The sequence below is a fragment of the Centrocercus urophasianus genome, unplaced genomic scaffold (assembly GCF_019232065.1).
Source record: "Centrocercus urophasianus isolate 14NV4802_14NV808 unplaced genomic scaffold, USGS_Curo_1.0 seq_15, whole genome shotgun sequence".
NCBI classification, from domain to species: Eukaryota; Metazoa; Chordata; class Aves; order Galliformes; family Phasianidae; genus Centrocercus; species Centrocercus urophasianus.
The window spans coordinates 18,576,693-18,600,003 of record NW_024884697.1 but is presented as its reverse complement, the minus strand read 5'-3'; the positions used below and the strand labels follow the sequence as shown (position 1 = coordinate 18,600,003).

Here is a 23,311-nt window from a genome sequence, read left to right as displayed (position 1 = left end):
AAAAGAAAAAAAAGAAAAAGAAAAAAAAAGGGGGAACATAAAAGTACGTTCAATTGGATTTACAGTCATGTTATAGAGATACTTAGAAGAAATAGCCAGTGGTCTTGAAATAAATGCTCCCATGGATCCCAGTGAAGCACTGTGCTGGGCACCAGTTAGGCTAACAGCTGCAGAAACAGAATTCAAGGTTGTGCAAGAATTTGATGTGCATGACTTCAGCACATGAGACCTTAGAAGGAAAACCTTGGGTCTGACTCACTCCCACTTACAAGCATACTGAAGGCCCCTCCTTGCACAAAGAATCTTATTACCTTCTGAAACAGACACAATAATGCAGACTTCTTTACTGAAGAAGAGAACAATCCCCTACATACCTTTAAGCAAAATTTCCCTTCCCAGCTCCTCAAACAGAGATGAAAATATCTCTGCAAATCCATTCAGAGCTCTTTCATCCAGCTCTGGCTGTCCTACTCCACTTGTTCTTATGACAAAGACCCAGTAACTGAGTGCTACCTGTCTCCAAGAACAGTCTGTCACCTAGCTATGCACCTCCTTCACTCTGGCATCATCCCATACTGTTACCAAAAGGGGCATTCCCCTCTCCCTCACCAAAGGTTAGCTTTCCCACTACATCAGCAGCTTCACGTGACTGAAGGTGAGGTTATGTGGGACACAGTAGATAGGACTGCTCAAAGTTACTGGGAAGATGCTGGTCTCCCCTCCTTGCTCCCATGGACACACTCAAGCAACCCATCCAGTGCCAGCTTTGATACCTGCGCAATCTCTCCCAAGGCCATAGGCAGTTTCTGCAGGTAAGCAGATTAGAGTCACTAAGGATTGGCAGAAGAGGAGAGCAGCTACTGTCAAAGCTAGCTATGCATCTGCTTCATCAGGCTACAAACCAGCAAGCAAGGCATGTTACAGGAACAACCAACTGACATACAGCTGTCATCTTATGAATATGCCAAGCAGAAAGACAGGACACCGTGCTGCTGGGGAGAGACAAGGAAAGGCAGTGAAAAGGAGTCAGCATCTGAGACTGAGTTCAACAGCCACAGAAACAAGGGTTTCCAGAAGTTCAGGGAAGATAAACAAACAAACAAAACTAAGATAATGCAAACTTAGGTCATCTGTGGGCTCATCCACCCTTTAGAACTGGATTGATGTATTTGAAGTCTACATTTTTACACAGTAAGGGGAAGATTTTCCCTGCTGGATAACAAAGGGATGCACCTCTGAAGTGTCTGACTCATTTTCGCTCTTAATGTGCACGGAACTCAGTGCTTGCCACATCTGCTCAGCATCACAGAAGTGCCTGTCACATAAAAGGTGACAAGCAGCAATGCATAGCACCAACCAGCAGTGACTGGCCAGTCAGAAGGCGTGGGAATAAAGAGCAAAATGCAGGAATAATGATAGGAACAAAACACTAAGAGAGTTTGTTAGCAATACCAGATTATTCCATGTCAGATAAGAGAAAGATGACCACAACAGAGTATTAAATCCTGAAGGACCCACTTCACAGCTATAAACACAAAGTGAAGCATATCTGCAAAGAAATTCAACTGCTCAGACAGAGGGATGTGGAGCTACCAGCACATAGGACAGGGAATGTGAAGTAGCAATTCTGTAAGCCCAGTGCTTCACAGTAGGCAGAATGCAAGTAAAATGAGAAGGACTGTCAGGAAAGGAATGGAACAGAAACACATGCTACTGTGTTGTCTTTAGTGGATGAGGACTGTGAAGACAAAATACTTGAAGGTGTGCACAGAAATATCAAACACATGAGTTCGCAGTGTGTTTAATCTCTTCTAGTGAGGCTTGAGAATGGATGAGTGGTCACAGAATGGCTTAGGTTGGAGGGGACCTTAAAGATGCCCTAAAAATCCCCATGCTGTGGGCAGGCTACCACCCACCAGCTCAGGCTGCCAGGGCTCTATCCAGCCTGGCCTTGAACGCCTCCAGGGATGGGGCACCACAGCTCTGGGCAGCTGTGACAGTGCCTCACCGCCCTCTGAGTAGAGAATTTCCTCCTAGCACCTATCTAAATCTCCCCTCTTTTGATTTAAAGCCAGTCTCCCCCCACACCTATCACTATCAGATCATGTAAAGTGTAGGACCCGCTCATAAGCTCCCTTCAAATACTGGAAGGCCACAGTGAGGTTTCTCCCCAGGGTCTTCTCTTCTCCAATCTCAATAAGCCCACCTCCCTCTATCTTTCTTCACAGGAGATATGCTCCAGCCCTATGATCATCCTAGTGGCCCTTCTTTGGACCCACTTAAACATTTCCACATCCCTTATGTAGTGGGAGCCTCTGACTTGATACAATACTCCAGATGGGGCCTCACAAGAGCACAGTAATGGCAGGCAGTCACTCTTCCTGCAGGCCACCCTTCTGTTGATGCAACCCAGGATACTGTTGGCCTTCTGGGTTGCACACGCACACTGCTGGCTCTGTCCAGCTTTCTGTGATGAAGGTAAGACTATAGGTAATAAAACGGCTAGCATTTTGCTGGAGGCACCAAACAGGATGGCAGAAGAGATGAATGAGGCAAGGTCTGACTACAGGTCCCCACGCTCTTCTCCAGGCATCTACTATTGGCAACTGCCAATGGCCTTCTGGAGCAGACAGCTCTTCCTTCAGACAGCACAGCCGTGCTTATGTTATGTATGGGAATGCAGCCTAAGGAGTGCAGCTTGCAGCTGCTCTGACTGTGTCAGAGGTTACAGATCCAACAGCCTAACTACAGAACTGCAGGCAGAAACAAGCAGCATGTATTTTAGCCCTGGGTTTCTTCAAGAAAACAAAACAAAACAACACTAAATGCCATGGATGTAACCCTGTACAACCACAGCCAGGCCAGCAGAGATTGGAACTCGTTTTACTACTGCTGCAGGTGCACTGGAGGCTAGCCTTCAAGGCACCAGAGCAAGCAGCCTGTGCAGATCCACGTACATCTGGTGCTCTTCACCTACTAATTCACAGTGTCTACTATTTAACAGAAAATTGTGTAGGCTAACTAAGCATGAAGGGCTGTTTTGCACAGCTTAATAACAGCTTTTTCATTGGCCAGAAGCACGATAAAAATCATTACAGTATATTTCTGCACAGGTACACTCATCCCAGAAGAGTAGGTTAAAACAAGCCCCCTTCAGCTTTTGCTGCCACCAGCCTACTTCTTCCTCTCCCAAAGTTTCCCTCCTTAGAGACAACAACAAGAGAGCAACACAGGGACATAACACAGCTGAAAAGCATGCCCTATTCAGGCAGCCTCACGGCCACGTGAACTCTAGTAGGGACACAGAAGGGACGGCAGAAATGTGAAGCTGAGGAGAAGAGATGACCAAACCAGTCTTACCAGTTTGGTTTAAGCCAACCGCTCAGGTAACACACATTTGAGCCAAATTTCAGTCTGCACTTAATGGAAAGCAAACAGTCAGTTCTCTGTAAACCACTGTAAGAATTTTGAAATTCAAAGTGGAGCTGGAGGAAGTGTTTTCTAAACCCCCAACAGATGCTTGACAAGCTGTGAATACCACAGATCCATTGCAAACGTGCAACAGTTTCACATGGACACTCAGCTCAGCTTCCAACTTCAGTGATTAAGCATGAAATCCATTTTCACTGCTTTAGAGCCACAACAGAAAGACATGGCATTATTTTTCTAATTCGATACCCCAGGATGAAAGTTACAAGCAGTTTTAACTTTTGCTGTAACTTTCTGGCCCGATTGCCAGTTCCATCACCGTGAAATGGGGGGGTGACAACTGAAGCAGGCAGAGCAACTTACTGGCTCACTGCTTTTCCCCTACTACAAAGCCAAAGACACTATCTTAGCACAAGACAGTTGGACTGTTTCCTAGTGCTCCCTATATAACTCACAGTGCAGCAGAATCAAACAAGGGAGACATTTTTTTTTTTGTGGCTGAGCTCATACATGGAGAAATACATTCTTTAAAGGCACAACATCCAAATACTAGCATTTGCATCACTTCTCATGAGAAAAGAGGCTGAGCTGTCACAGTAATGATCCTTGCGTTGTTACTCTGATTTTGGACCCCATACAGCCTGAACAGAGGATCGCTTTCAGTTCTGATAGGAACTGCTGATAAAAAAGCTGCCAACACGAATCAACATCAAAGGATTTTCTTCTCTGTCTGCTACTTATTTTGCAATGTAAGGCATTTTATTTTCACTGTCCTTTTCCAATGTCCTCTTAAAAGAGAAAAACTTTACACAGTAAAAATGGCTGCATTTAGGCTTTGATATAAAACAACTTTTTAAAATTTATTTTTATAAAACAAAGGCAGCTTCTGTGCTTGTTTGCCAGGTCAAAAGACCCTCAGCTACGCTGCTCTGTTGTAAAGATGCATTATTTTGGTTACGTGCATCCAAGCAATCCACCTTGCCTAAAATAGATGGATGGATGCAATAACTCACGCAATATGCAGATGTTTTGCAATCTTCTATCCTCTGATTGGACATAAATAAAGAAAACAGGAAAGGTACAGTATTGCCTAACTGTATGAGTCAGAAAGACTGCAGTGAAAGACACAGTGAAACACAAAGACACCATAGATTTGCCCCTAGCCACTCACACACCTTACGTGGATGCACTTTATATTCCTGTGAAGGATGCAGTCCTGGAATTTCTCCAGTTACATCAATAAAATCATTGCAATACGTAACTACAGCGTATGCGCACCGCACAACCAAAGTCTGTGAGTTTGTTCACCCAGATGGATGCTGCAAAAGCTTTTGACTTTCCCAAAAATTACTATTCTACATCCCACGATCACTTCAGAATCGACTTCGTGCTGTTTCACTGGGCCTACCTTAAAATTAGTTAAATACAGGCTAATAAGGAAAAACTGAAAACTGAAGGACAACACTTGTTACGCACCCACACATCCAAAACAGTGGCAAACTGCCAGACTAGCAGTAATTCAAATAGTAATCTACTCTTATCTGCCCAGTTTTTTTTAACAGCCTTCATCAAGGCCAACAGTCAATAAGCAGCTACTCTGAAGACAAGTGGAATGGAAATAACCAAAAGCAACACCCTACCAAAAAGGAGGAATGCAACTGAGTAAACTACTACAGACAATAGCAAAAGCAAGCACTCCTGCAGTAGCTGTAATACTGATGCAGATTGTAGGGATAGTAACCATATCTACATAGATTAGTGGAACACTACAATTAAGTACTCGTGTCCTGGAAGTGGAACAACTGTTTAACACAGGAAGAGCCCTGCTGAGGTCAACACCTGCCTGCACAATTCAGCAGTGCAACTGAAGCCCACAGCACTGCAGCTAAAAACAAAATACCAACCTATGTACAACTTACCACCACCGTGGCATCTTCACCTAGGTAAACACCACTAAGTTTCCAGCTAGCAGGAATACCTTTTTTAGTTGTAACTCATATCAGGAGTAATTCATCCAGTCTTTAACTCTCACTGTGGAAATCATACCTGCTTTATAGCTTGCTGAAGTTTCTCCAGATTTATTTCTTTGGCTTCTTTTAGTAAAGTCTTCTCATCCATCTTTAACATAGAAACTCTGTACTGGCACAGTTCCACCACAACCACATCTGGCTGCACTTCTTGTATTGTCTGAAAGAGAAGAATGATATGTATTTTTTACACCAGTTTAGGAATGATTGAACAGAATTACAGCCAATGTTGATACTTCTATGAGAAAAGGGTCTTAAAAGCACATTCCAGCAACCATTTTCAAATAAAATAACAATGAGAAAGCAAGACTTCCCAAAGGAGCTATTTATTGAGAAAAATGAAGAAAATGACAGTGAAATGCCCAAGCTACTGGATGTTTTGGGACAGGAAGAAAGACAACAAAAGAAAATCATTATGAAAGACAACAAAAGAAATCATGTGTGCTTCTTTTTTTTCACTCTAGCAATGTCCCTTTACCCACAGCTTGTGACCACTTGAAATTTTACTTAAAAATAACAAAAAAAAACCCCACACTTTATTAAGAGCCAGAGTTGATTCTGATACAACATTCCTTCCCTCCTGTGATCCAGAGAATAAAGCCACTCTGAATTGCAGGCTTTGCATAAAGTCCTGTATGAAATAGCTCCCACTTCCACTAGTGCTTCTGACCCATTTGTATTTTCGACTACGTTCTCAAGTTATGGGCAGCGTGGTTTTACAGCTCAGTATGACACATCCCAGACACAAAGAAGCCAAGAACTGCAGTTCCTGTTCTAAGGCTTTGCATCCTCTCATCATATCCTCATCACAGTAAGCATACAGTAACACAGAATCACAGAATGGCCAGGGTTGGAAGGGACCTCAAGGATCATGAAGCTCCAACCCCCCTGCCACATACAGGGCCACCAAACTCCACGTTTAATGCTAAACCAGGCTGCCCAGGGCCCCATCCAATCTGGCCTTGAACACCTCCAGGGACAGGGCATCCACAGCCTCTCTGGGCAGCCTGTTCCAGCACCTCACCACTCTCTGGGTAAAGAATTTCCCCCTGATGTCCGACTTAAATCTCCCCTCCCTCAACTTAAAACCATTTCCCCTCATCTTACACATATCAACCCTTTCGAAGAGTTGATTCCCCTCCCCTCTGTAGGCACCCTTTAGGTACTGAAAGGCTGCAATGAGGTCACCTTGCAGCCTTCTTTTCTCCAGGCTGAACAAGCCCAGCTCCCTCAGCCTGTCCTCATAGGGGAGGTGCTCCAGTCCCCTGATCATCCTAGTGGCCCTCCTCTGGACCCTCTTCAACAGCTCCCTGCCTTTTTTGTACTGCGGGCTCCACACTTGGACACAGTACTCCAGAAGGGGCCTCACAAGAGCAGAGAAGAGGGAGACAATCACCTCCCTGTCCCTGCTGGCCACCCCTCTTTTGATGGAGCCCAGGATACCATTTGCCCTCCGAGCCGCAAGAGCACACTGTTGGCTCATTTAAAGTTTTTCATCTATCAGGATGAAAACACCAACACTAAGACTGTGCATTTGCTCTTTAGAGGACAACAAATATTTGAGATTGGAGAGCAATGTATTTCATTAAAAAAAATTACTAAGACGGTATGTCTGCCTCCTTGCTCATCCCACCTTGCTGTCAAGTCCTCCAACAGATCATATGAAAAACAGGATCTAGAGGCTGCAGCAAAGAACAGTCGGACTTCATTCTGCCTTGTGACATTTTTGATAAGTTAACACTAGCAACACGGTGCCGAAAGGCTTCCAATTCAAAACTACCTTCACTACATCCTTTTTGCTGCTGTCACTGAAGTGGGCTGTTCCAACCACGTACACTTTAGAACCGTCCTCGGTGTCGAGCTCAGTCACAGTGCTTGGTAAGGCAGGTTTTTTCTGCCTCTTCTTCATCTTCATCTCCAGAAGAATTTTAAATGCATCTGCATCAGCTGCGATTGTAAAGACAAAAGAAAAGCACAGATGATTAAGAAATGCAGGTAAGAAAGACAGAAAACAAAAATGTCGCCACTGAACAGCAGAGTAGAGCTAAAAGGCCATTGATTTACCACTGTAATCTTACATTCAATTCTGAGGCTACATCATTGAGAGTGCCACCACTGGAGAGGCTGCCTCCAAGCATGGGTCTCAGTCCAGGTTTCCTACCCTGTGGACACTGGGACAGGTTGTCCACGCAGTTCAGTAAGGGAAAGAGAAGCTGTGTGGCAGGTGAGGCGGACAGAGAAGCAAAGAATACTTAGAAAAGGTATATACTAAATCAGAAAAAAAAAAGAAAAAAAAGCATTTCTTCATTTCTAGAGCAAAAACGTTCCTTCTTGGAATCTTATCTGTATAAATGATAGAAACACATGTATAGTGCTACGAGTATGCTGGTAAAGGAACCAGTACACGTTGGACCACGTAGGATACCTGCCAATATAAATTTTAGCCTTCTGTGTGACTAACACACCAGAAATCTGTATACAATTGAAAATTAAAACTTAATAGGCATTTGGGTCAGGAAATGAACAATTCTCCCACGGTTTCAACAACAAACTAGGACCACACTGGTACAAAATGAGTTCAGCCCTGTATCAAGCTTGCCATAGAGAACTGAAAGATCTATCAGTTCCACCACTGTTGCTTGTGGAATGCCAGAAAGCCTCATCAACTGAGATAGAGATTTTATACCAACAGGAAATACAGTAACTTCACAAGAGTTTTCTTTAAGCTGGAGTGGATCTTACAACAAACAAACAAACAAACAAACAAGTCATCAAGGAGGAAAATAGATTTCTGTTTCCATGGCAAGCTGTTGCACAAGTCAGCAGAGACTTAAAGTGGTCCAAAAGCCAGGAATCCCAAAAGAAAAAGGTCAGCATGCACTTCATAAGTGGGATGTCACACACACACACACACACAAAATACAGTCTCCTACCACACATTCTCTATTTTTTCATGGCTGTTTCAGTTATGCTGCCCCAGATCTGTTCTATAAATATTTCTCTCAAAGGACCACAACGCAAAAACCAAAACAGAACCAAATCCACCTCCAACATCCTTCTTAGTTAGCATTTTAGAAGCCCACTACTACATTGTTAGTACTCAAGAACATGGCATGCTGTAATCAGTACGGTCTGATCTGCTGGCAAAGCTGATGCTAAGGAGGCAGAGAGGAAGACACAACTGTAAAAAGAAGGAGCACTGCTGCATTTGTAGTGCTCAGCATCATCAAAGCAGCTGTTTAGATAACCAAAATCTACCTAATCATATATATGGTCTACGAGAGCAGTCAAAAGTGGGTACCTAGGGAAGAGAGTAAGAGTCAGGAAAGCACGCACAGTGCTTTCTCCAAAAGATCTCCTTGCCTACAACCATTTATGGCTCAGATTATCTGAACTGAAAGTGGTTTCTGCATATTCAGTAATCCTTAAAGGATTTCCATTCTGTTAATTTTTCCAGCCTCCACCTCAAACACATATTCAGAGCTGAACAGAATGATGTTTCATGTGAAAAAAAAAAGCTCTCATAACAGCAAAGTAACAGACGTTATCAATTAAGGATATACTCAAGAAAAACATTCTCAGAAATTTTCTTATTATTTTTTTTTTTTTGTAAATGAAGCCAAGTTCTAAATCTGGAGAAAAAGCTCTCACAAACTAATCTGCTTCTATAGGTCTCAATTCTTCTTTAGGCTTTTCCCATAGCTTTACTTAGTGCTCAGTTTGCTCCCATGATTGTTTCTTCTCACAGCTGTGGTCATTCAGCAACTTCAGCATTAGTCAGGTTGCACTCAATCTGCCCTAAGGTGGTTCTCAGCCCATTACTTGCCAGAAAGCACAACCTGAACATCCCCATTGTTCAAAAGGGAGGATTGCATATACTAGTGTCACAATGCTGTATCAATAAACAGAAAGCAAATCCTAAGAAGTGTTTGTTCTTCGCCTTAGAGAGGAATGACTGTCATCATCTGATCCTCCTCACTGAAAGGTAAAGGCTGACACTTCTCCCAGTCTTCACAAGACAGTTTTGGCTGAAATATTCCTATTCTCATATCCTGCAGGCATGGCCTTCCTATCTTATTCCTATTCCAAAAATTATCATTATGGAGTGGGCAAGGTTTTCCTTCTGTTCCAACTGATTCAACATTGTAACACTAGATGTCAAAACAAGGAGTCCAATGAGTGCTTACCTATCTTTGACGCACCAAACTTAAGACAGCATGTGTTAAATAAAGCAATCTACACTCTTGTGAAAGCACGAAAGCAGTAAAATGGCCATCATCGCTCCTTTCAAATGTGCTTTATGCAGTCGGGCCTTTCTACTAATCACAAACAGATGAAGCCAACATGATCTCATTCACAGCGCCCTTTGGCCTTGTTAGGTAAGGAAAAGGCACGGATATTGGGGTTAACAGCTTCCAACATGACACACCCTCCCCAGCCAAACCAGAAACATACAGATACTCTGCGATACACTTGACGTTTCCTTTGGGCCATCTTCTGGTACGTCAGAGGAAGACATTGGATCTGCAGCAGCCTGTATGAAACAAATTCAAAAGGAAGCAGGAAATTATAACGAAATGCTTTAATGCATCTTTGCTCTTGCGGGTTTGCTTGATTTGAGCCTACGTGCAATATTCAAGCAACTAGATAATTTAAGCAGTGTCAACAGTGCAAAACATCCGTGGCTTTACAACTGTTTTTCTGATCTGTTTACGAGAGACGATAACTTACACCTGACACAAAGTTAAAAAATGTCTGACTTTGGAAGAAACCAAACAGATTTACAGTAACCCTACTGGTGATATAAAGATCTCTGTGTTGGAAACCAAAACGTGCACTGATTATTCCACTTTTCGGACAGCATATTTCTTTTAACTACAAGTAGTCAGCATTAATTTCGTCATTCTTGACAGACTAATAGCTCTCAAGTATACACAGGTCCATTCATGAAGAGCCTGCCCAGATATTTCATCCAGTTAGGGTAAGTTAATGCACAGCAGGCAGACTCAGCCTTACAAAATCTGGGCATATATTGACTTTCATATGCAGCAGAAATCAGTCAGAAGGATGTGAAATTAAGTGCTTCCATGCTTTTGCCCGCTAAAGGATGAGAAGGGATGGAGAAGATTTCCAAAGACTGTCTTTAAAATATTATCACTCCAAGTATATATCATACCTTTCACTTGAGAAAGCATTCTTACTTGTAACTAGCATGCAGTTTTAAAAATCCTTTCATAAAATTCAAACAATTTAGTCTGTGCCATCCAAGCCGGAAAAACAGCTGGTAAAAATGAAGGCTTAAGGACTCAGAACACTCAACCATAAGCTACTTTTAGGCAACTATATTAATTCTAAGCTCAATCAGGATGATTACTGGGAGAATTTGAAGTTATTTAACAACACTAAGTCAAATAGTTAGGAAGGATGTGAATCCATAATCATTTAAGTACTTTCCAAACAAAAGGCAATATCAAAGTCAGCAAGCAGGTGGCCAAACTCTCCTGAAGGATGGCAGCTTTTTAGCTAGTAACCAATATCATTAAACTTCCTACTTAACCTGGCAAGCTTTAAACAGGACTGTGCAAAGCACATACCATTGCTAAGAGTTTCAACAAGAGTAATTTCTTCTCACACTCCATTGTTTCAGACAGCAATTTTTAGATAATAAATCTTATGTGCATTACTGTGGCCCCACTGAAGGTAAGGCAAAATTTATTACTGCATTTCCTGGAGTAAGACCAAGAAGTACAATGGGTCTACAGTACTAAGCTGAAAGCATTTGCAATAACACACCATCCTCTCACTGCAAGGCAGTGCCTGTTCATGGACAACAGCAAACTGGAATTATGCTGCAAATTGGAATTACACTCTCAGATTTAATTAAACATCAGCTCAGCTTTTGATCACAACATATGGCCTGACTACTGTTTGCATACCTCAATCTAGTCACAAAAGCATTTTGGAAGGTACTTCAATGTAACAGAGAATTAGTTCTGTCACTTCTGCTGGCTTTATTATTGTAACAAGTCTGCTTTCCACTCTCTCCTCCCCTCCCCTCCTTTTTTTGTTTTTAAAAAAAGTTAACAAGACACAGAACACGTGAACCAACACTTCCTAGCAAAAAACTGAACTGAACTTCCCTTATTGCACTGGAAAAATATACAAAAGAATAAAAGGAATGGAACTAAGAACAAAAAAAACACCTGAGCTTAATTTGGCAAGGTACATAAACTATGTACAGTGGAAATCATTCATATATGAAGGCTGTTCCAAAAGTTATGCCTCCTATTTTGTGACGTTGGCTCATGACATCACAGGTGGATTTGGTGATATGGCAGTAGAGGTTGAACCTTCCTGCCAATATTCCATTGGCAGAATAACTTTGTTGCCACATACAGCAGCAGTCAGACAAATGGCATCTGACGTGGAAGCGCGTGTGAAGAAAAGGTGTGACAATGAATTCCTCCATGTGGAAAAAACAGCACTCACTGACATTCATCACTGCTTGCTGAGCTACAGACCAAACAGTGGATGTGAGCTCAGCCAGGTGGCGGGTGGTGCATTTCAGCAGTGGGTCACCTCCACTGTGCAGGTTTTTATAAGCGTGGCATGCAGGCTCTTGTTCATCACTGGTTAAAAGGCGCAGCAAATGGTGGTGACTATGTTGAAAAATAGTGTTTTCTAGCTGAGCATTTGCTCTAGATGTGGCAAAGCAATAGCAATGAACCCTTCACTCCTCTATTTTTAAAGGGGTGTCATGCTGGTAGCCCTGGTACCCGACTTGGCAGACTTTCCCTACGAAAGAATAGAGCTAACTTAGAATCTCAGCCTTTCCTTCCATTACACTGAGAAGAAAACCTTCAACTCCAATTCCTACCTCAGGCTGTTGCTCCTCTTGCATCCCTGGAATGTAGGCTTAATTTTCACCAATCTCACAAGAACTGCAAGAAGTAAAAGGAATGGATGAGAATCATAAATTGATTACAAAATCCATAACATTCATTGATGAAACAGGAGAAGGGCCGGAAACAGAAGCAGCTCTACAAACACTTTGACAGAAGCTGTAGAAATAAGAACAACAAACTTAACATGTTCAAACGTCACCTTTTCAACTCTGCAGGAAAAAAAAGTCACCACAACGTCAGCAGGGTAAAGCGGCCTTGTCTCATTAATCCAATTTTTGAATTGGCTCTAAAACCAGAACATAGCCTTTGCTTTCCACACATTCTGAGAATATGTGGAACAAGAACAAATTTCATGGGAACTCTGAACTTTTTCTCTTATATTCTGCAAAATTGCTCTTTTCATCCAGTTCATTCATAAGCAGTCTAAAATACAGCGGCTGTCAAAAAGGTTTCAATAATAGCAAAAATCTTGTTCAACTAGGTTAGTAGCTCTATGTCACCCAAATGAGGTATGATTTTAAGATAATTTAATGTAAATTTTTGAAATTGTCTGCATTTCATCACAGCAAGGGACAGAAAAGCTGTCTGAGTCTTAATAATCAACTAGGGAAAGAGACACATTATGTGGTCAGTGTCACGTACATACAAGTTCACAAATATGTCAGGGCCAGGACATCAGAAAAGGCACATTTATGTGAAAAACCTGGGAAGTGGGTTTACAGATCTTTGGTTTCCATTATTTGTTTCCATTCTGTTTTTTCTGCTTTAAGACTCATTCTCCTGCACGTATTCTCCAAGTTCAGAAGTTATTCCTGAAGCCAGCAAAGCTCTAGGACTTGACCGATAGCACCCAAAGGGGATTGCACAAGATGCTGAACTTGTGATTCATTCTGCTTATTCTCACTATGATCCCCACTAAACAGCAAAGCACTTGCACAAGAAAAAAAAGAAAGTAAGGTATTTTGGGTTACCTCCCTCTGACCCATTCTGTACATGCCAACAGTGTTGTTACACCACAGAGAAGTTTTACTACTTGTGTTGGGCAGCTCTGCACACACTGGAGACACCTTGCTAGGTTTTATCAGATTTCCCCCTTCCCTCATCCCTCTGCCTGAGTAGGCAATGAGCAATGACACTGCTCAAGACATCTTGTTCTTCCCCCGACACATGCATCTCAGACACTGCCAGGCAGACAGCAATTGTGACCCCTTATCTGCCCAACACATTTCAAGCCCTGCTGCCAAGGGACACATTTGGTTCCTGCACCACTGGGAGGAAAGCTGCTGGGGCCTGGTGGCTGCTTGCATGCAGCAATGGTAGAAAAGATTCTCCTTTGCCAAACGCAAGATTTTCCTGAGTCTGATCAGCACTCTGCCCTGGTTTCCAGCAAGTTTTTGAAGTGAGTTGTACTGCTTTCTAGCTTTGCTTAAAAGACATTTCTATAAAAAGAGTGCTTGGCTGAGCAGCAAGCAGCACGCACGTGTAATTTGGGCAGCTGGCACCTCTCCCTCTGCGTGGTATGGAGCGGCTCCAGCCATTCACGCTTTGGCACTGCCTGTGCTCATGGCCCAGCAAACAGGAGGGGGCAGCTGTGGGGCAGGTGAGACAAACTCCACACAACTAAGAGCCTGGATTCTGCTACTCTTCGGAGCGAAAGCTCCATGAAGGTAAAACTGCAACCCTGCCTTTTCCTTTCTAAGGGGTCAAGTGCAAAAAAGCCAAGTGTCAGAGCAAGCTGGAAGGGTAGGTGAAGCCAAGTAGCACTTCTGTGCTACACAGTTTTCAAGATGTCTGTGCAAGCCCAGCCAAGCGGCCCTGGACAGACACACAGCCCAGTGACAGTCCAGCCAGGGCTCCTGGCGGCACAGCAGCCCGTCCTCACACTGTCCTCCCTCAGCATGACCAAGCCAGGCTGGAAATACCCCACTTCTCCTCCCCATGGCCTTTCAAGCTCAGGTGAACAAATACCTGCACAAACAGCTGAGGCAGCAAAGCTGAAGGGACTGTATGCAGCAGGCATGTGAAGTCAACACTACTCTCTTAAAGAAAAAACAACTAAACACACCACACAACGTGCTCAGCTACATCACTCCAGGCTGCACTTTGAAATTCAGCTCTGAAGTTTAAATTGAATAAAGCACATTTTTCTGGCAGTAGAGCTTAAACACAAACTGCAGTTCTAGGCTCAGCTGAAGGTCTGCCTGGGTTTGAAAACATGTCTCTTATCGACAGGAGTGCTGTTAAAAATAGTAATCTGAAAGTTTCAGTTAAAGAGCAAAGTTCTAGACAGAAGCACCCAGTGATTTTCCATCCACTAAGTGACATTTTAGAAAGCTTTACCCCCTTCTCACCACAGGGTGAGTGATGTGTACAATACTGGAAAGAACGCTTCTCTGAAGTCTGCTTGTGAAAATAAGTACTCTGCATCTTTAACCTGAGATATGCCATCTTCAGAGGAATCAAAGGTGGTCAGCACAGCTCCCAGTTCCAGCAAAGCAGGACTCCAGACTCTGCAAAGAACCCATGGCACAACAACGTGAGCATGAGACAACCTGCTGCTGCTTTCTTCCAGATGGTCCTTCAGTGCTTAGGTCTGCTCTTTCACCAGAAGTACAACTTCCATGAAGACCCATTTCTGAATCTCCCCCACACACTTAGGAATTCAGATTATTCAATCTTATTAAGAAAATCCTTGCAACTGGCTGGCAACAGCAAACTGAACAACTGCCACGAAAACTTGAATGCATTCAAGCTCTTGCTTAGTACAAGCAAGAACAGGCACAAAACACTTCAATACCAGGGGAACAGCTGGTCAGTGTCCTCCACAACACAGGGGAAAAGATGTAAGTTCTAGCAACAGCTCAGGGATCTTGGAATCCAGGCTGACCTCATTCATCCATGTGGAAAATTCATCACCTCTGCATATCTGTGTACATCTTCAAAGATATCTGCATCCCACAATATTTGAAATGTTAATCTTGAAACCTCTGAGAAAGGACTACATGTTCTTTGCTGTTATACAGATAGGGAACTGAAGCATGTGAATCTGCAAGCACTTCCTCCCACTGTGTCCAATGGCAAGACAAAAGGTGCTGATTCAGATCAAAGCCCAACTAACGTGGGTAACAAAGCCGCAAGTCTGTCAAATCAAGCTCTGTACTTGCTAACCTGTAGGTGAATGTTAAACAAACCTGGCAGGGAGGTTGGAGTTTTGCTCATTAGGAGGGATATCTGCACAGCATTGCCTCTGTGAAAAAAGGATCACTGAAGATGAGGGGGAGGGGAGTGGAAGGGCTGTAGAAGAGGATGTGGGCAAAACCTGTCAGGGAACAGAGGGAAATTCAACCACAAGATGTAAAGCCATAGGCAAAATAAGCTGTTTGGACAGTTCTTTACCATGATCTGTAATAGGCACACTGCTACATCTCATTACCTCAAGTTCCTCTGGTTACCATGGGATTTGGCAGAAACATGCAAAGCTGACTGAAATCTTCTCTTCCAGCTACTTCACAGGCCATTAAGAGGTCCCCACAGTTTAAGTTATGCACTGAAAACGTGAACTAAGATTGGGCATTTCTTTCAGACAAAATGGGAGATGGAGAGAGATTCTAGACGAGAGACAGCAAGTAATTCTCTTGCTCTTATCTACCCGAGACTCCCTCACCCTGGGACAGCCTTCCTGCTGGCAGCACTGCCGAGAGCTCCTGGAGCCAGAAGAAACAAGACAGAGCATGATCTGGTGCTTTTCAACCAGCAAGTCTGGGTTTTGCCTCCACTGTTTTTCCTGAGAGGTCTACTTGACAACTGAATACCTGATCCAATCTTTTTTTTTTTTTTTTTTAAACCCTAGGGGGCCTCCATTCACCAGGTAATTTAAAAAACCGTTCTTCATGTATATACCTATGAGCAGACAAAGCCCTTCACTCAAGTCTGAAGATGTCTAGGCACCAATACAGTAATGTTTGAGAACACCTCATGAAATCAACACCTTGGCAGGCACCGATTCCCACTGAGGCCTTCTCCTTGTGGCAGCACACGCAGGGTGGCCATTCACACGGACAGCAGCACCAGGGAGCAGGGTTGATGCCGCTCCCCTACACCTGGGGGATTACTTTTTCCTCCTTCCCACTCCAACTCAGAAAAGGTGCATCCAGCAGTGCCACTACTCCTCCTGTGCTGACAAAGGCACAGCGAGGAAGTGCCCCCTGCCACGCCATTTCACATCAACCCTCCAGCTCTCACCGGGTAAAACAGCTCCAGCAGAGCTTTGGGAAACCTGCTGATGAACCACTGCTCACACTGAGCAGCCTCAGCTGACCAAAGCGCTTCGGTTCTAGCTGCATATTTAGACACGTTAAACTCTTAGCCCTCAGTTTCAAAGAGACACAGGGTACACTCAAGAACCAGGGGTGCTTTCACGATCATTTACAGGCTCTAGAACACAGGCTGCCATTAAAGAGCAAGTGCCCTGTCTCATTTTATTTCAACTTCTTACCCTGGTGAGAAAATTCAGACACAATACAGGGCAGAAAGTTGGTCCTTAAGGTGTCCTCCTGCTGAATGTCTCATCTACATTTGCCTCCTTCAGGCAGTGATTCAAGTGAATCAATCAGAAGGCTTTTTTAAAAGCTCTCACGTACCTCTATACAACAAGCTAGTCAGCTACTCTTTAAAAAGACTTTCATTGAATATTTTGTTCCTTCTGAGATAGACATAATCAGAAACGGCATTTGTTTTCCTCAACTTGCTGACACTGCAAAAGGGAAAAAGTACTTCACAGCCTTATGTAGTTGTTCTGTAGTGTCCGTGCTGCATGGAGATTGTCAGAATAAGAACACTAAGAGCCACAGAACTTCTACAATTCACACTTTATTGAAAGAGAAAGGCAACTCGTGTTTGGTTTTTCCTCCGCTTGAACAAATCTGTTTATACCACTGCTTTAAATGCTTACAGTATTCAGTAGTATTGAGGAGGGTGGGTATCCACACCTCTCAGTGTAGGGAACGTTAATAACCCTACAACCTATGACACGATATTATTACATGTGCTGCTTTGTTTTACATACCCAGAACTAACACATATGAATATCTAAGTACACCTATAGATCATACCTGTGGGAGATAAAGTTCAGAGCCTACCGGAGCTTTCCAAGCTTTTCAGTTTCGCAATGTGAATTTTCTGTTGTTTCTACCTGTGCTTCCAAAGAAAGCTGCCCTCCCTCCGCAGCTCTGGGCAGCACCTCCTCACAACACCCTACCAGCACAACTCAGCCCTGCCCAGAGGCACTGTGGGAAGTGCAGGGCTCGGGCTAACGGCTGAACCCGCTTACATAGCCAGCTGCCAAGTGACAGTGAATCAGTATACCTTGTACCTGCTATAACCAAGCAGAGCTGGCCTGTATGGGACTCCAACCGCAGGCACAGGCTCCTGACCAGACCTGCAACACAATATCCCTCACCAGAAGGCTTTTCTGCTCCTCAGACACAGCAGCACAAACATACTGACATCTAAACACTTGAAGTGTGCTGCCCTCCTTTCACAGCCTGAAGCTGCTGTTCCTCTAGCAATGGGATCCAGCCTGGCTCTATAGCCAGCATGCTTGATTCACAGCATGCACTGCATGGGTGTATCGCATTTGAATGCCACAACCCACCAACAAGACAACTATGCTCTCTCCCACTGACACACCACTGCACTCGTTACTATCTGGAATGCCTACAAAGCACCTTCTACATCTCACGTTCATCCCTCTACAAAGGCTGAATCAATCAGTAGATACAGGCTTGTTTCAGTAGCGCCTGCTTCCGTTGCAGCAGATGAAGTATTTAAGATTGATGAGACACTTCCCAAGCTTATGTGCAGGAATCACAGTAGTGTTTACAAACAAACTAACGCTGGCTCCAAAGGGTGTCTCTTTTCTTTATTGATAGATCGCTCGTATTCAGAAAGATGCATCAGCAGGAATCTGACAGCCAAATAATGCAGCAGCCAAAAAGCAGGAATTGGAGCTTATTTCAAAACCACCAAGGTGACCTGCTTGACATAGTGCACATATTTCTTTGGCACAACCCACGCCTTTGAAACTCAACTGAGCAACTGGTTCTGTGATCACAGATGGTTGGAGATCGTGGGTCTGATTTCTCATGAATCAGAAGTTTATAAATTTCAGAATACAGATTCTACCCCTTGAGCATGAATGAGAAGTTCCCGCAAAATCATCCACCCAGATGCAGGCACTTGCACATCAAAACCACGGTGCTTCTGCACACTTTAGAACTAAAATAAAGGAATGCAGCTGTGACTTATTTCAAAGGAGGTACTGGACTGGGACATTGATACACTGGACAAACTTTTATCTGATGTGCTGAGAACACAATCTATCATTCTTTATCCCTGAAAGAGAAGGCATTGTCACCTTTGTGTTTTTAGAAATGATAGCTATTACACTGACTAGGGCTACTCACTGAACTGAGTGGATACGAGACAAGGTAGTTCATAATGCTTACATGGAGTGGACTGAGCATAGACAACAGGATAAATCTATACAGCTTGAAGAGGCTATAAAGAGATTGCTGATTTAGAAACATGGAGCAGAAAGACCAAAGCAGTTTAGGCCAAGTCTGGTCAGCTGCCCCAAAACTCATACCATCCCAGAGCCTACGCATTAACCCAAGTTAATTTTCCGTTTTATTCAGATATGAATCATCTGGATTCAGGGAAGATTTGGAACCAAAACTATCTTAATAGATTCTCCTATGATCAGCAGATTGAGATAAGATATCCATTCAGAACACCTCCTCCCTCCAGGCCATTCAAAACAGTACTTTTGGTCCTGGGAAACTCTCAGCAAAGAGCAACAGAGAAGCTGCACAGCTTCTGCATGGACAGCTCTGGTAAGCCCCACAAGAAGCAGTGCTTTCACCCACTTCATTCATTACCTACACACAGCCAGCAAGGGAGGTGGGAAGTGAAGTTCTGCTAAGGCCATCTGCAAAACAGCTGCACGAGCCTTCTCAAAGCCTGTGTTTTTGTCTACTCCCATGTAGACACGTGCCAGTGGCTGTGTGCTGATGCACTCAGGAACTGGTCCTAAGAATACTGGCAGACACTATCATTCATTAATTTTATTATGAACACTTAAATGCCCTCCTTATGATGGTAAAATTGAGGTTTTGTAGAACAAAATTTTCCCAGCTGCCAAACACACTACTTAATCAGGCCTGACCCTTCCACCCCAGTCTCCAAACAGCAGTCAAGAACAAAGTGATGGACTCATTTCCAAAACGCTGAGGCGATCACAAAAGCTCAAAACACTGCTATGTGACACCCGCTCACACGGCAGCAACAAGGCAGGAGACACAACTCTCAATGCAGCAGGGAACTGGAGAACCAGCGTCAGGTTTCAGGACACCCAGACAAAGCACCAGGAATGCCTATTAATCCCAGCCCAGCAGCCCCAGAGACAGGAGCCCCGCACCAACACCAGGAACACACAGCAAATAGGGAAGCCATCCTGCTGCTGCGCTGCTCACTGACTGCGCAAAGCAGCCTGAAGCCAGCCAGTAATTGAAAAACAGATACTCCCTCCAAAGATTATTGCTATTTCTATTCCTATCTGCCACCCTCAAGAAGCAAAACCCCTCCCCTCAGCAATTCCTGACCCTGTTTCTTCACACACAGGCCTTCCACCAGGAGCTATTTCACCATCCTGCTGAAGGATGGCTCCTGGTTGTGCAACACAAGGACTACAAATCCCACTGAGGTACAACCCAGCCTCCCTGCACAGCACACAGGGAGAAAATGGTTTCTTGTTTCAACCTTTATCAGCATTTGCTGCAGCCCAGCTCTCGCTGCCTCTCACTCCCCTCCTGCACAGACACACACCTCTCGAGGCGGATGTGCGGTGCTATGCTACCCACACAGACAAGGTGTTCTGCAGACAGCCTGCAGGGCTGAAGTAGGAGACAGAACTCCTGGAGCTTCGGGGCTGTTTCCTGCAGCATGATATGTGGTGTCATCACCACGTCCCAGTTTGAGTGTGCAGAGATGCTCAGTCCCTGCATCCCCTAGTGAATCCAATCACAATGCCTAGCACATCAACTGAAGGGGGAAGAAAGAAAAAGGAAGGAGGGGAAAGAAAAAACACACCCTGTGACCTAAATAAAATATATTAATATTATTGAGGAAGGGAAGAGTGTCACTGAACGTTTTCATATAATGTTAACTATTCTGGCTAACGCTGAAAGTTATCCATATCAAAGTCATTTTGCAGACTGTGAATACAAAGTAAAAAACCTAACACCCTATGAGTTTACAAGCCCTAGCATGTAACTGCAGTACCACCTTGTTCACAGCACCTCAAATAGGAGCAGCCCTTCATGAAAACATTCAATAACTGAAGGTTTGACCTCAGATTTGTATCAGAAACCTATCTGCAGCCACCAGCCCAGTAACAGCCACCACTACCAGACCACACCAGTGAGATCGCCCTGGGAGACAAAGGGTGCTCTGAGCAGCAACTGTGGCAGGTCAGGGGGAGCTGCAGGACTCCCCACTACAGCCAGTGAAGCACGGGCACATCAGACAGCTGCAGTCCCACACCACTCCAGTACATCTGCTCCATTCTGATCTCTGCCCTTCTCTCTTTTCTTCCCCCATTTTCTAGGGCTGCCCAAGATCTCTTTTGTCACTTTTGCTACGCAGCAAATAAGAACCTTCTTTCTTCTTTCTCAAAAGTGCTACTGAAAGAAAAAACAACAACACTCAGGTGAGTCTTCCAGAAATAAGATGCCAATACCAGTGTGCGCTATTCACAGCTGTGGTAGTGGCAGCAGCGATGTTTCATTATATTTACCACATGGAAGAGAGACTGCACGAATAGCTCCGACTCCCCTGCCACCGCGCTGAGTAATGTCTGAGCCTACAGCTACAGGGTGCCAGGCACCGCTGAGGCTGGCTGACAAACTCACAGCCAGCAACTCAAGTCACCAAAACCTGAAAGTCTGCAGCATGCCTCAAACAGCAGGACGCAAAGGCCATGACCTAACCCAGCATTTTCAGCTGACAAACTCACATAGCTTAAGCCAATTTGTGCGTTCTTCCCCAGCTGCGTAAGGCTTACCGCCTTCCTGCCACACAGCAGTGCGAACCCTGAAACCTGACCGCGTTCCCTGTTGCTTCTCTGTCGGTTTCCATGAGGGCGCACGGGCTGGAGAGCAGCGCCGGGCACCCACGCAGCGGGGGAAGCGAGAGCACTGCAGACCCGCTATCCAGGCCAGCAGGCACCCCTTGCCTCTCCTACGGCCACGCGGTGCTACCCAACAGAACCACTGCCCTCTTCCCGGGAGCCAGCCCCAAACCAGCACGTTCCCTCCCTGCACACCAGCACGCACCGGCAGGCAGGCAGGCAGGCACAGACCGCGCTCGGCACTCCTATTTTCCAGCCTAGGTTCACCGTAAGTCCGCAGGGGAGCAGCCCATATTTCACAGCCGCCGCGCGCACAGCGCTGACGACCCGACGAAGTCACGAGCTCCGAGAGAGGAGCAGAGAAGCGGCCATAACAGGGCACCGCCTCATCCCGGCCGCCCCGGGGCCGCCTCCCCCGGCCCGGCGCCCCGCTCCGCTCCCCGGACCCGCGGCCGCGCGGCAGCGGCCCGGCGCGGAGGCAGCCGGAGGGGTCCGGTGCGGCCTCCCCTCTACCCCCGCGCACCTGGAGGAAAGCCGCTCCGCCGCCGCCCCTCCGCCTCCGCGCGCTGCCCCGCACCGGCTCGGCCCCAACACGGCCCCGGCGTGGCGCGGCGGGAGCGGACGCCGCGGCCGCCCCGGAGGCTCCGACACTCACCCTCTCGCTCGCGAGCTCGGTGCGAGCCGCCCGGAGGCGGCGGGACCGCGGCCGGCCGAGGCGCTGCGGGAGAAGGAGGCGGCGGCGCGGAGCTCCGGCACCGGGCGCGTCGGTCGGGCAACGTGCGGCATCAGTCATCGGCGCGGGGCGGGCCGGCGGCGCGCGGCACTCTGGGGGCTGCAGTCCGCCGGAGCTTCCGGCCCCACGGCGGGAGGCGGCGGCGAAGCCGGGCGGAGGACTACGGCTCCCAGAGAGCAGCTGCGCTCGGGCTCGGCCGGGGTGAGCGCCGCGCGACCGCGGTTTCGGGCAGCCCGGTCAGAGCTCGTCCCCGTGCGGGGCTCCGGCCGCGGTTCCCGCGTTGCGCCGCAGCGCGGGTTCGTCCGGCACCCCGTGAGCGGGGCCCGCTGCTGGGAGGAGGCACGCGGGGTGACGGGCCGCGCTCCCCCGGCAGCTCCCATCCCGTCTCCTGCCCCGGGCCGCCGGCTGCTGCCGGCCCTTCCGCGTGGGACTGCGGGAAGAAGCGCGGCGAGACGCGGCCGGAGCGTGGCTGGAAGCCCTGAAGTCCGGCTCCGATTTGCGTCGCTCGGAAGAACCCGCGCCTTCCTGCGGCGCTGCCCTGGGCGCCCCTGCGCTTTGTCTTTCCCGGCGGCCTTTTCCTCGGCTGCTGGCTGTTAATGCTTCACCCACAAAACCTGAACAAGCCGCGCCGCGCGATCTGTTTAAACGCAGCCTGTGCGTGAGGATGCTTCATATTCCTGTGTGGAAGCATACGCGTGTTTCATCAGTCACAAAAGCTTGGCTCGAGAAAGACATGTCAGGAGGTTACAGATGGTGATCATTTTATGAAGCTGTCTCTGCCCTGCACTCTGACAGGTCACAGCGAAACACTGCATCTGAGCACAAGTTTATTATCTAAGTATGGTTTGCCTCGAACAGATTAGAGATGCATTTTCTGGTCCTTTCTTAAATATCTGACTCTATGGACATGTCCTGGCCAGTGTTACTTTGGGACAGGGCTGAGGTCTGAAAGTACGTGGCACATGGAAATGAAGTGCTGACGTGTTGGGGCAGACGGGGCTCTCACTTCCCTTTTGGCATGGTGACAGTT

At 46.0% G+C, this 23,311-nt stretch overlaps 1 protein-coding gene across 2 annotated transcripts in view; it reads right to left on the bottom strand.

Moving 5' to 3' along the window:
• The window catches only part of TRABD (TraB domain containing), a 32,642-nt gene extending 10,360 nt beyond the window's left edge, over positions 1 to 22,282 (bottom strand). Inside the window, exons 1-5 of one of the 2 annotated variants that reach the window (XM_042816068.1) lie at positions 22,204 to 22,282; positions 12,334 to 12,397; positions 9,912 to 9,990; positions 7,237 to 7,403; positions 5,476 to 5,616 (exon numbers count right to left, since the gene is read on the bottom strand). In XM_042816068.1, the coding sequence (XP_042672002.1) occupies positions 5,476 to 5,616; positions 7,237 to 7,403; positions 9,912 to 9,990; positions 12,334 to 12,357 (411 nt within the window). In that variant the 5' untranslated portion in view covers positions 12,358 to 12,397; positions 22,204 to 22,282. Of the gene's footprint in view, positions 1 to 5,475; positions 5,617 to 7,236; positions 7,404 to 7,534; positions 7,795 to 9,911; positions 9,991 to 12,333; positions 12,398 to 22,203 lie in introns of those variants that run through there. The other variant, XM_042816069.1, reaches the window with a different exon arrangement.
• Positions 22,283 to 23,311: the final 1,029 nt, after the last annotated feature.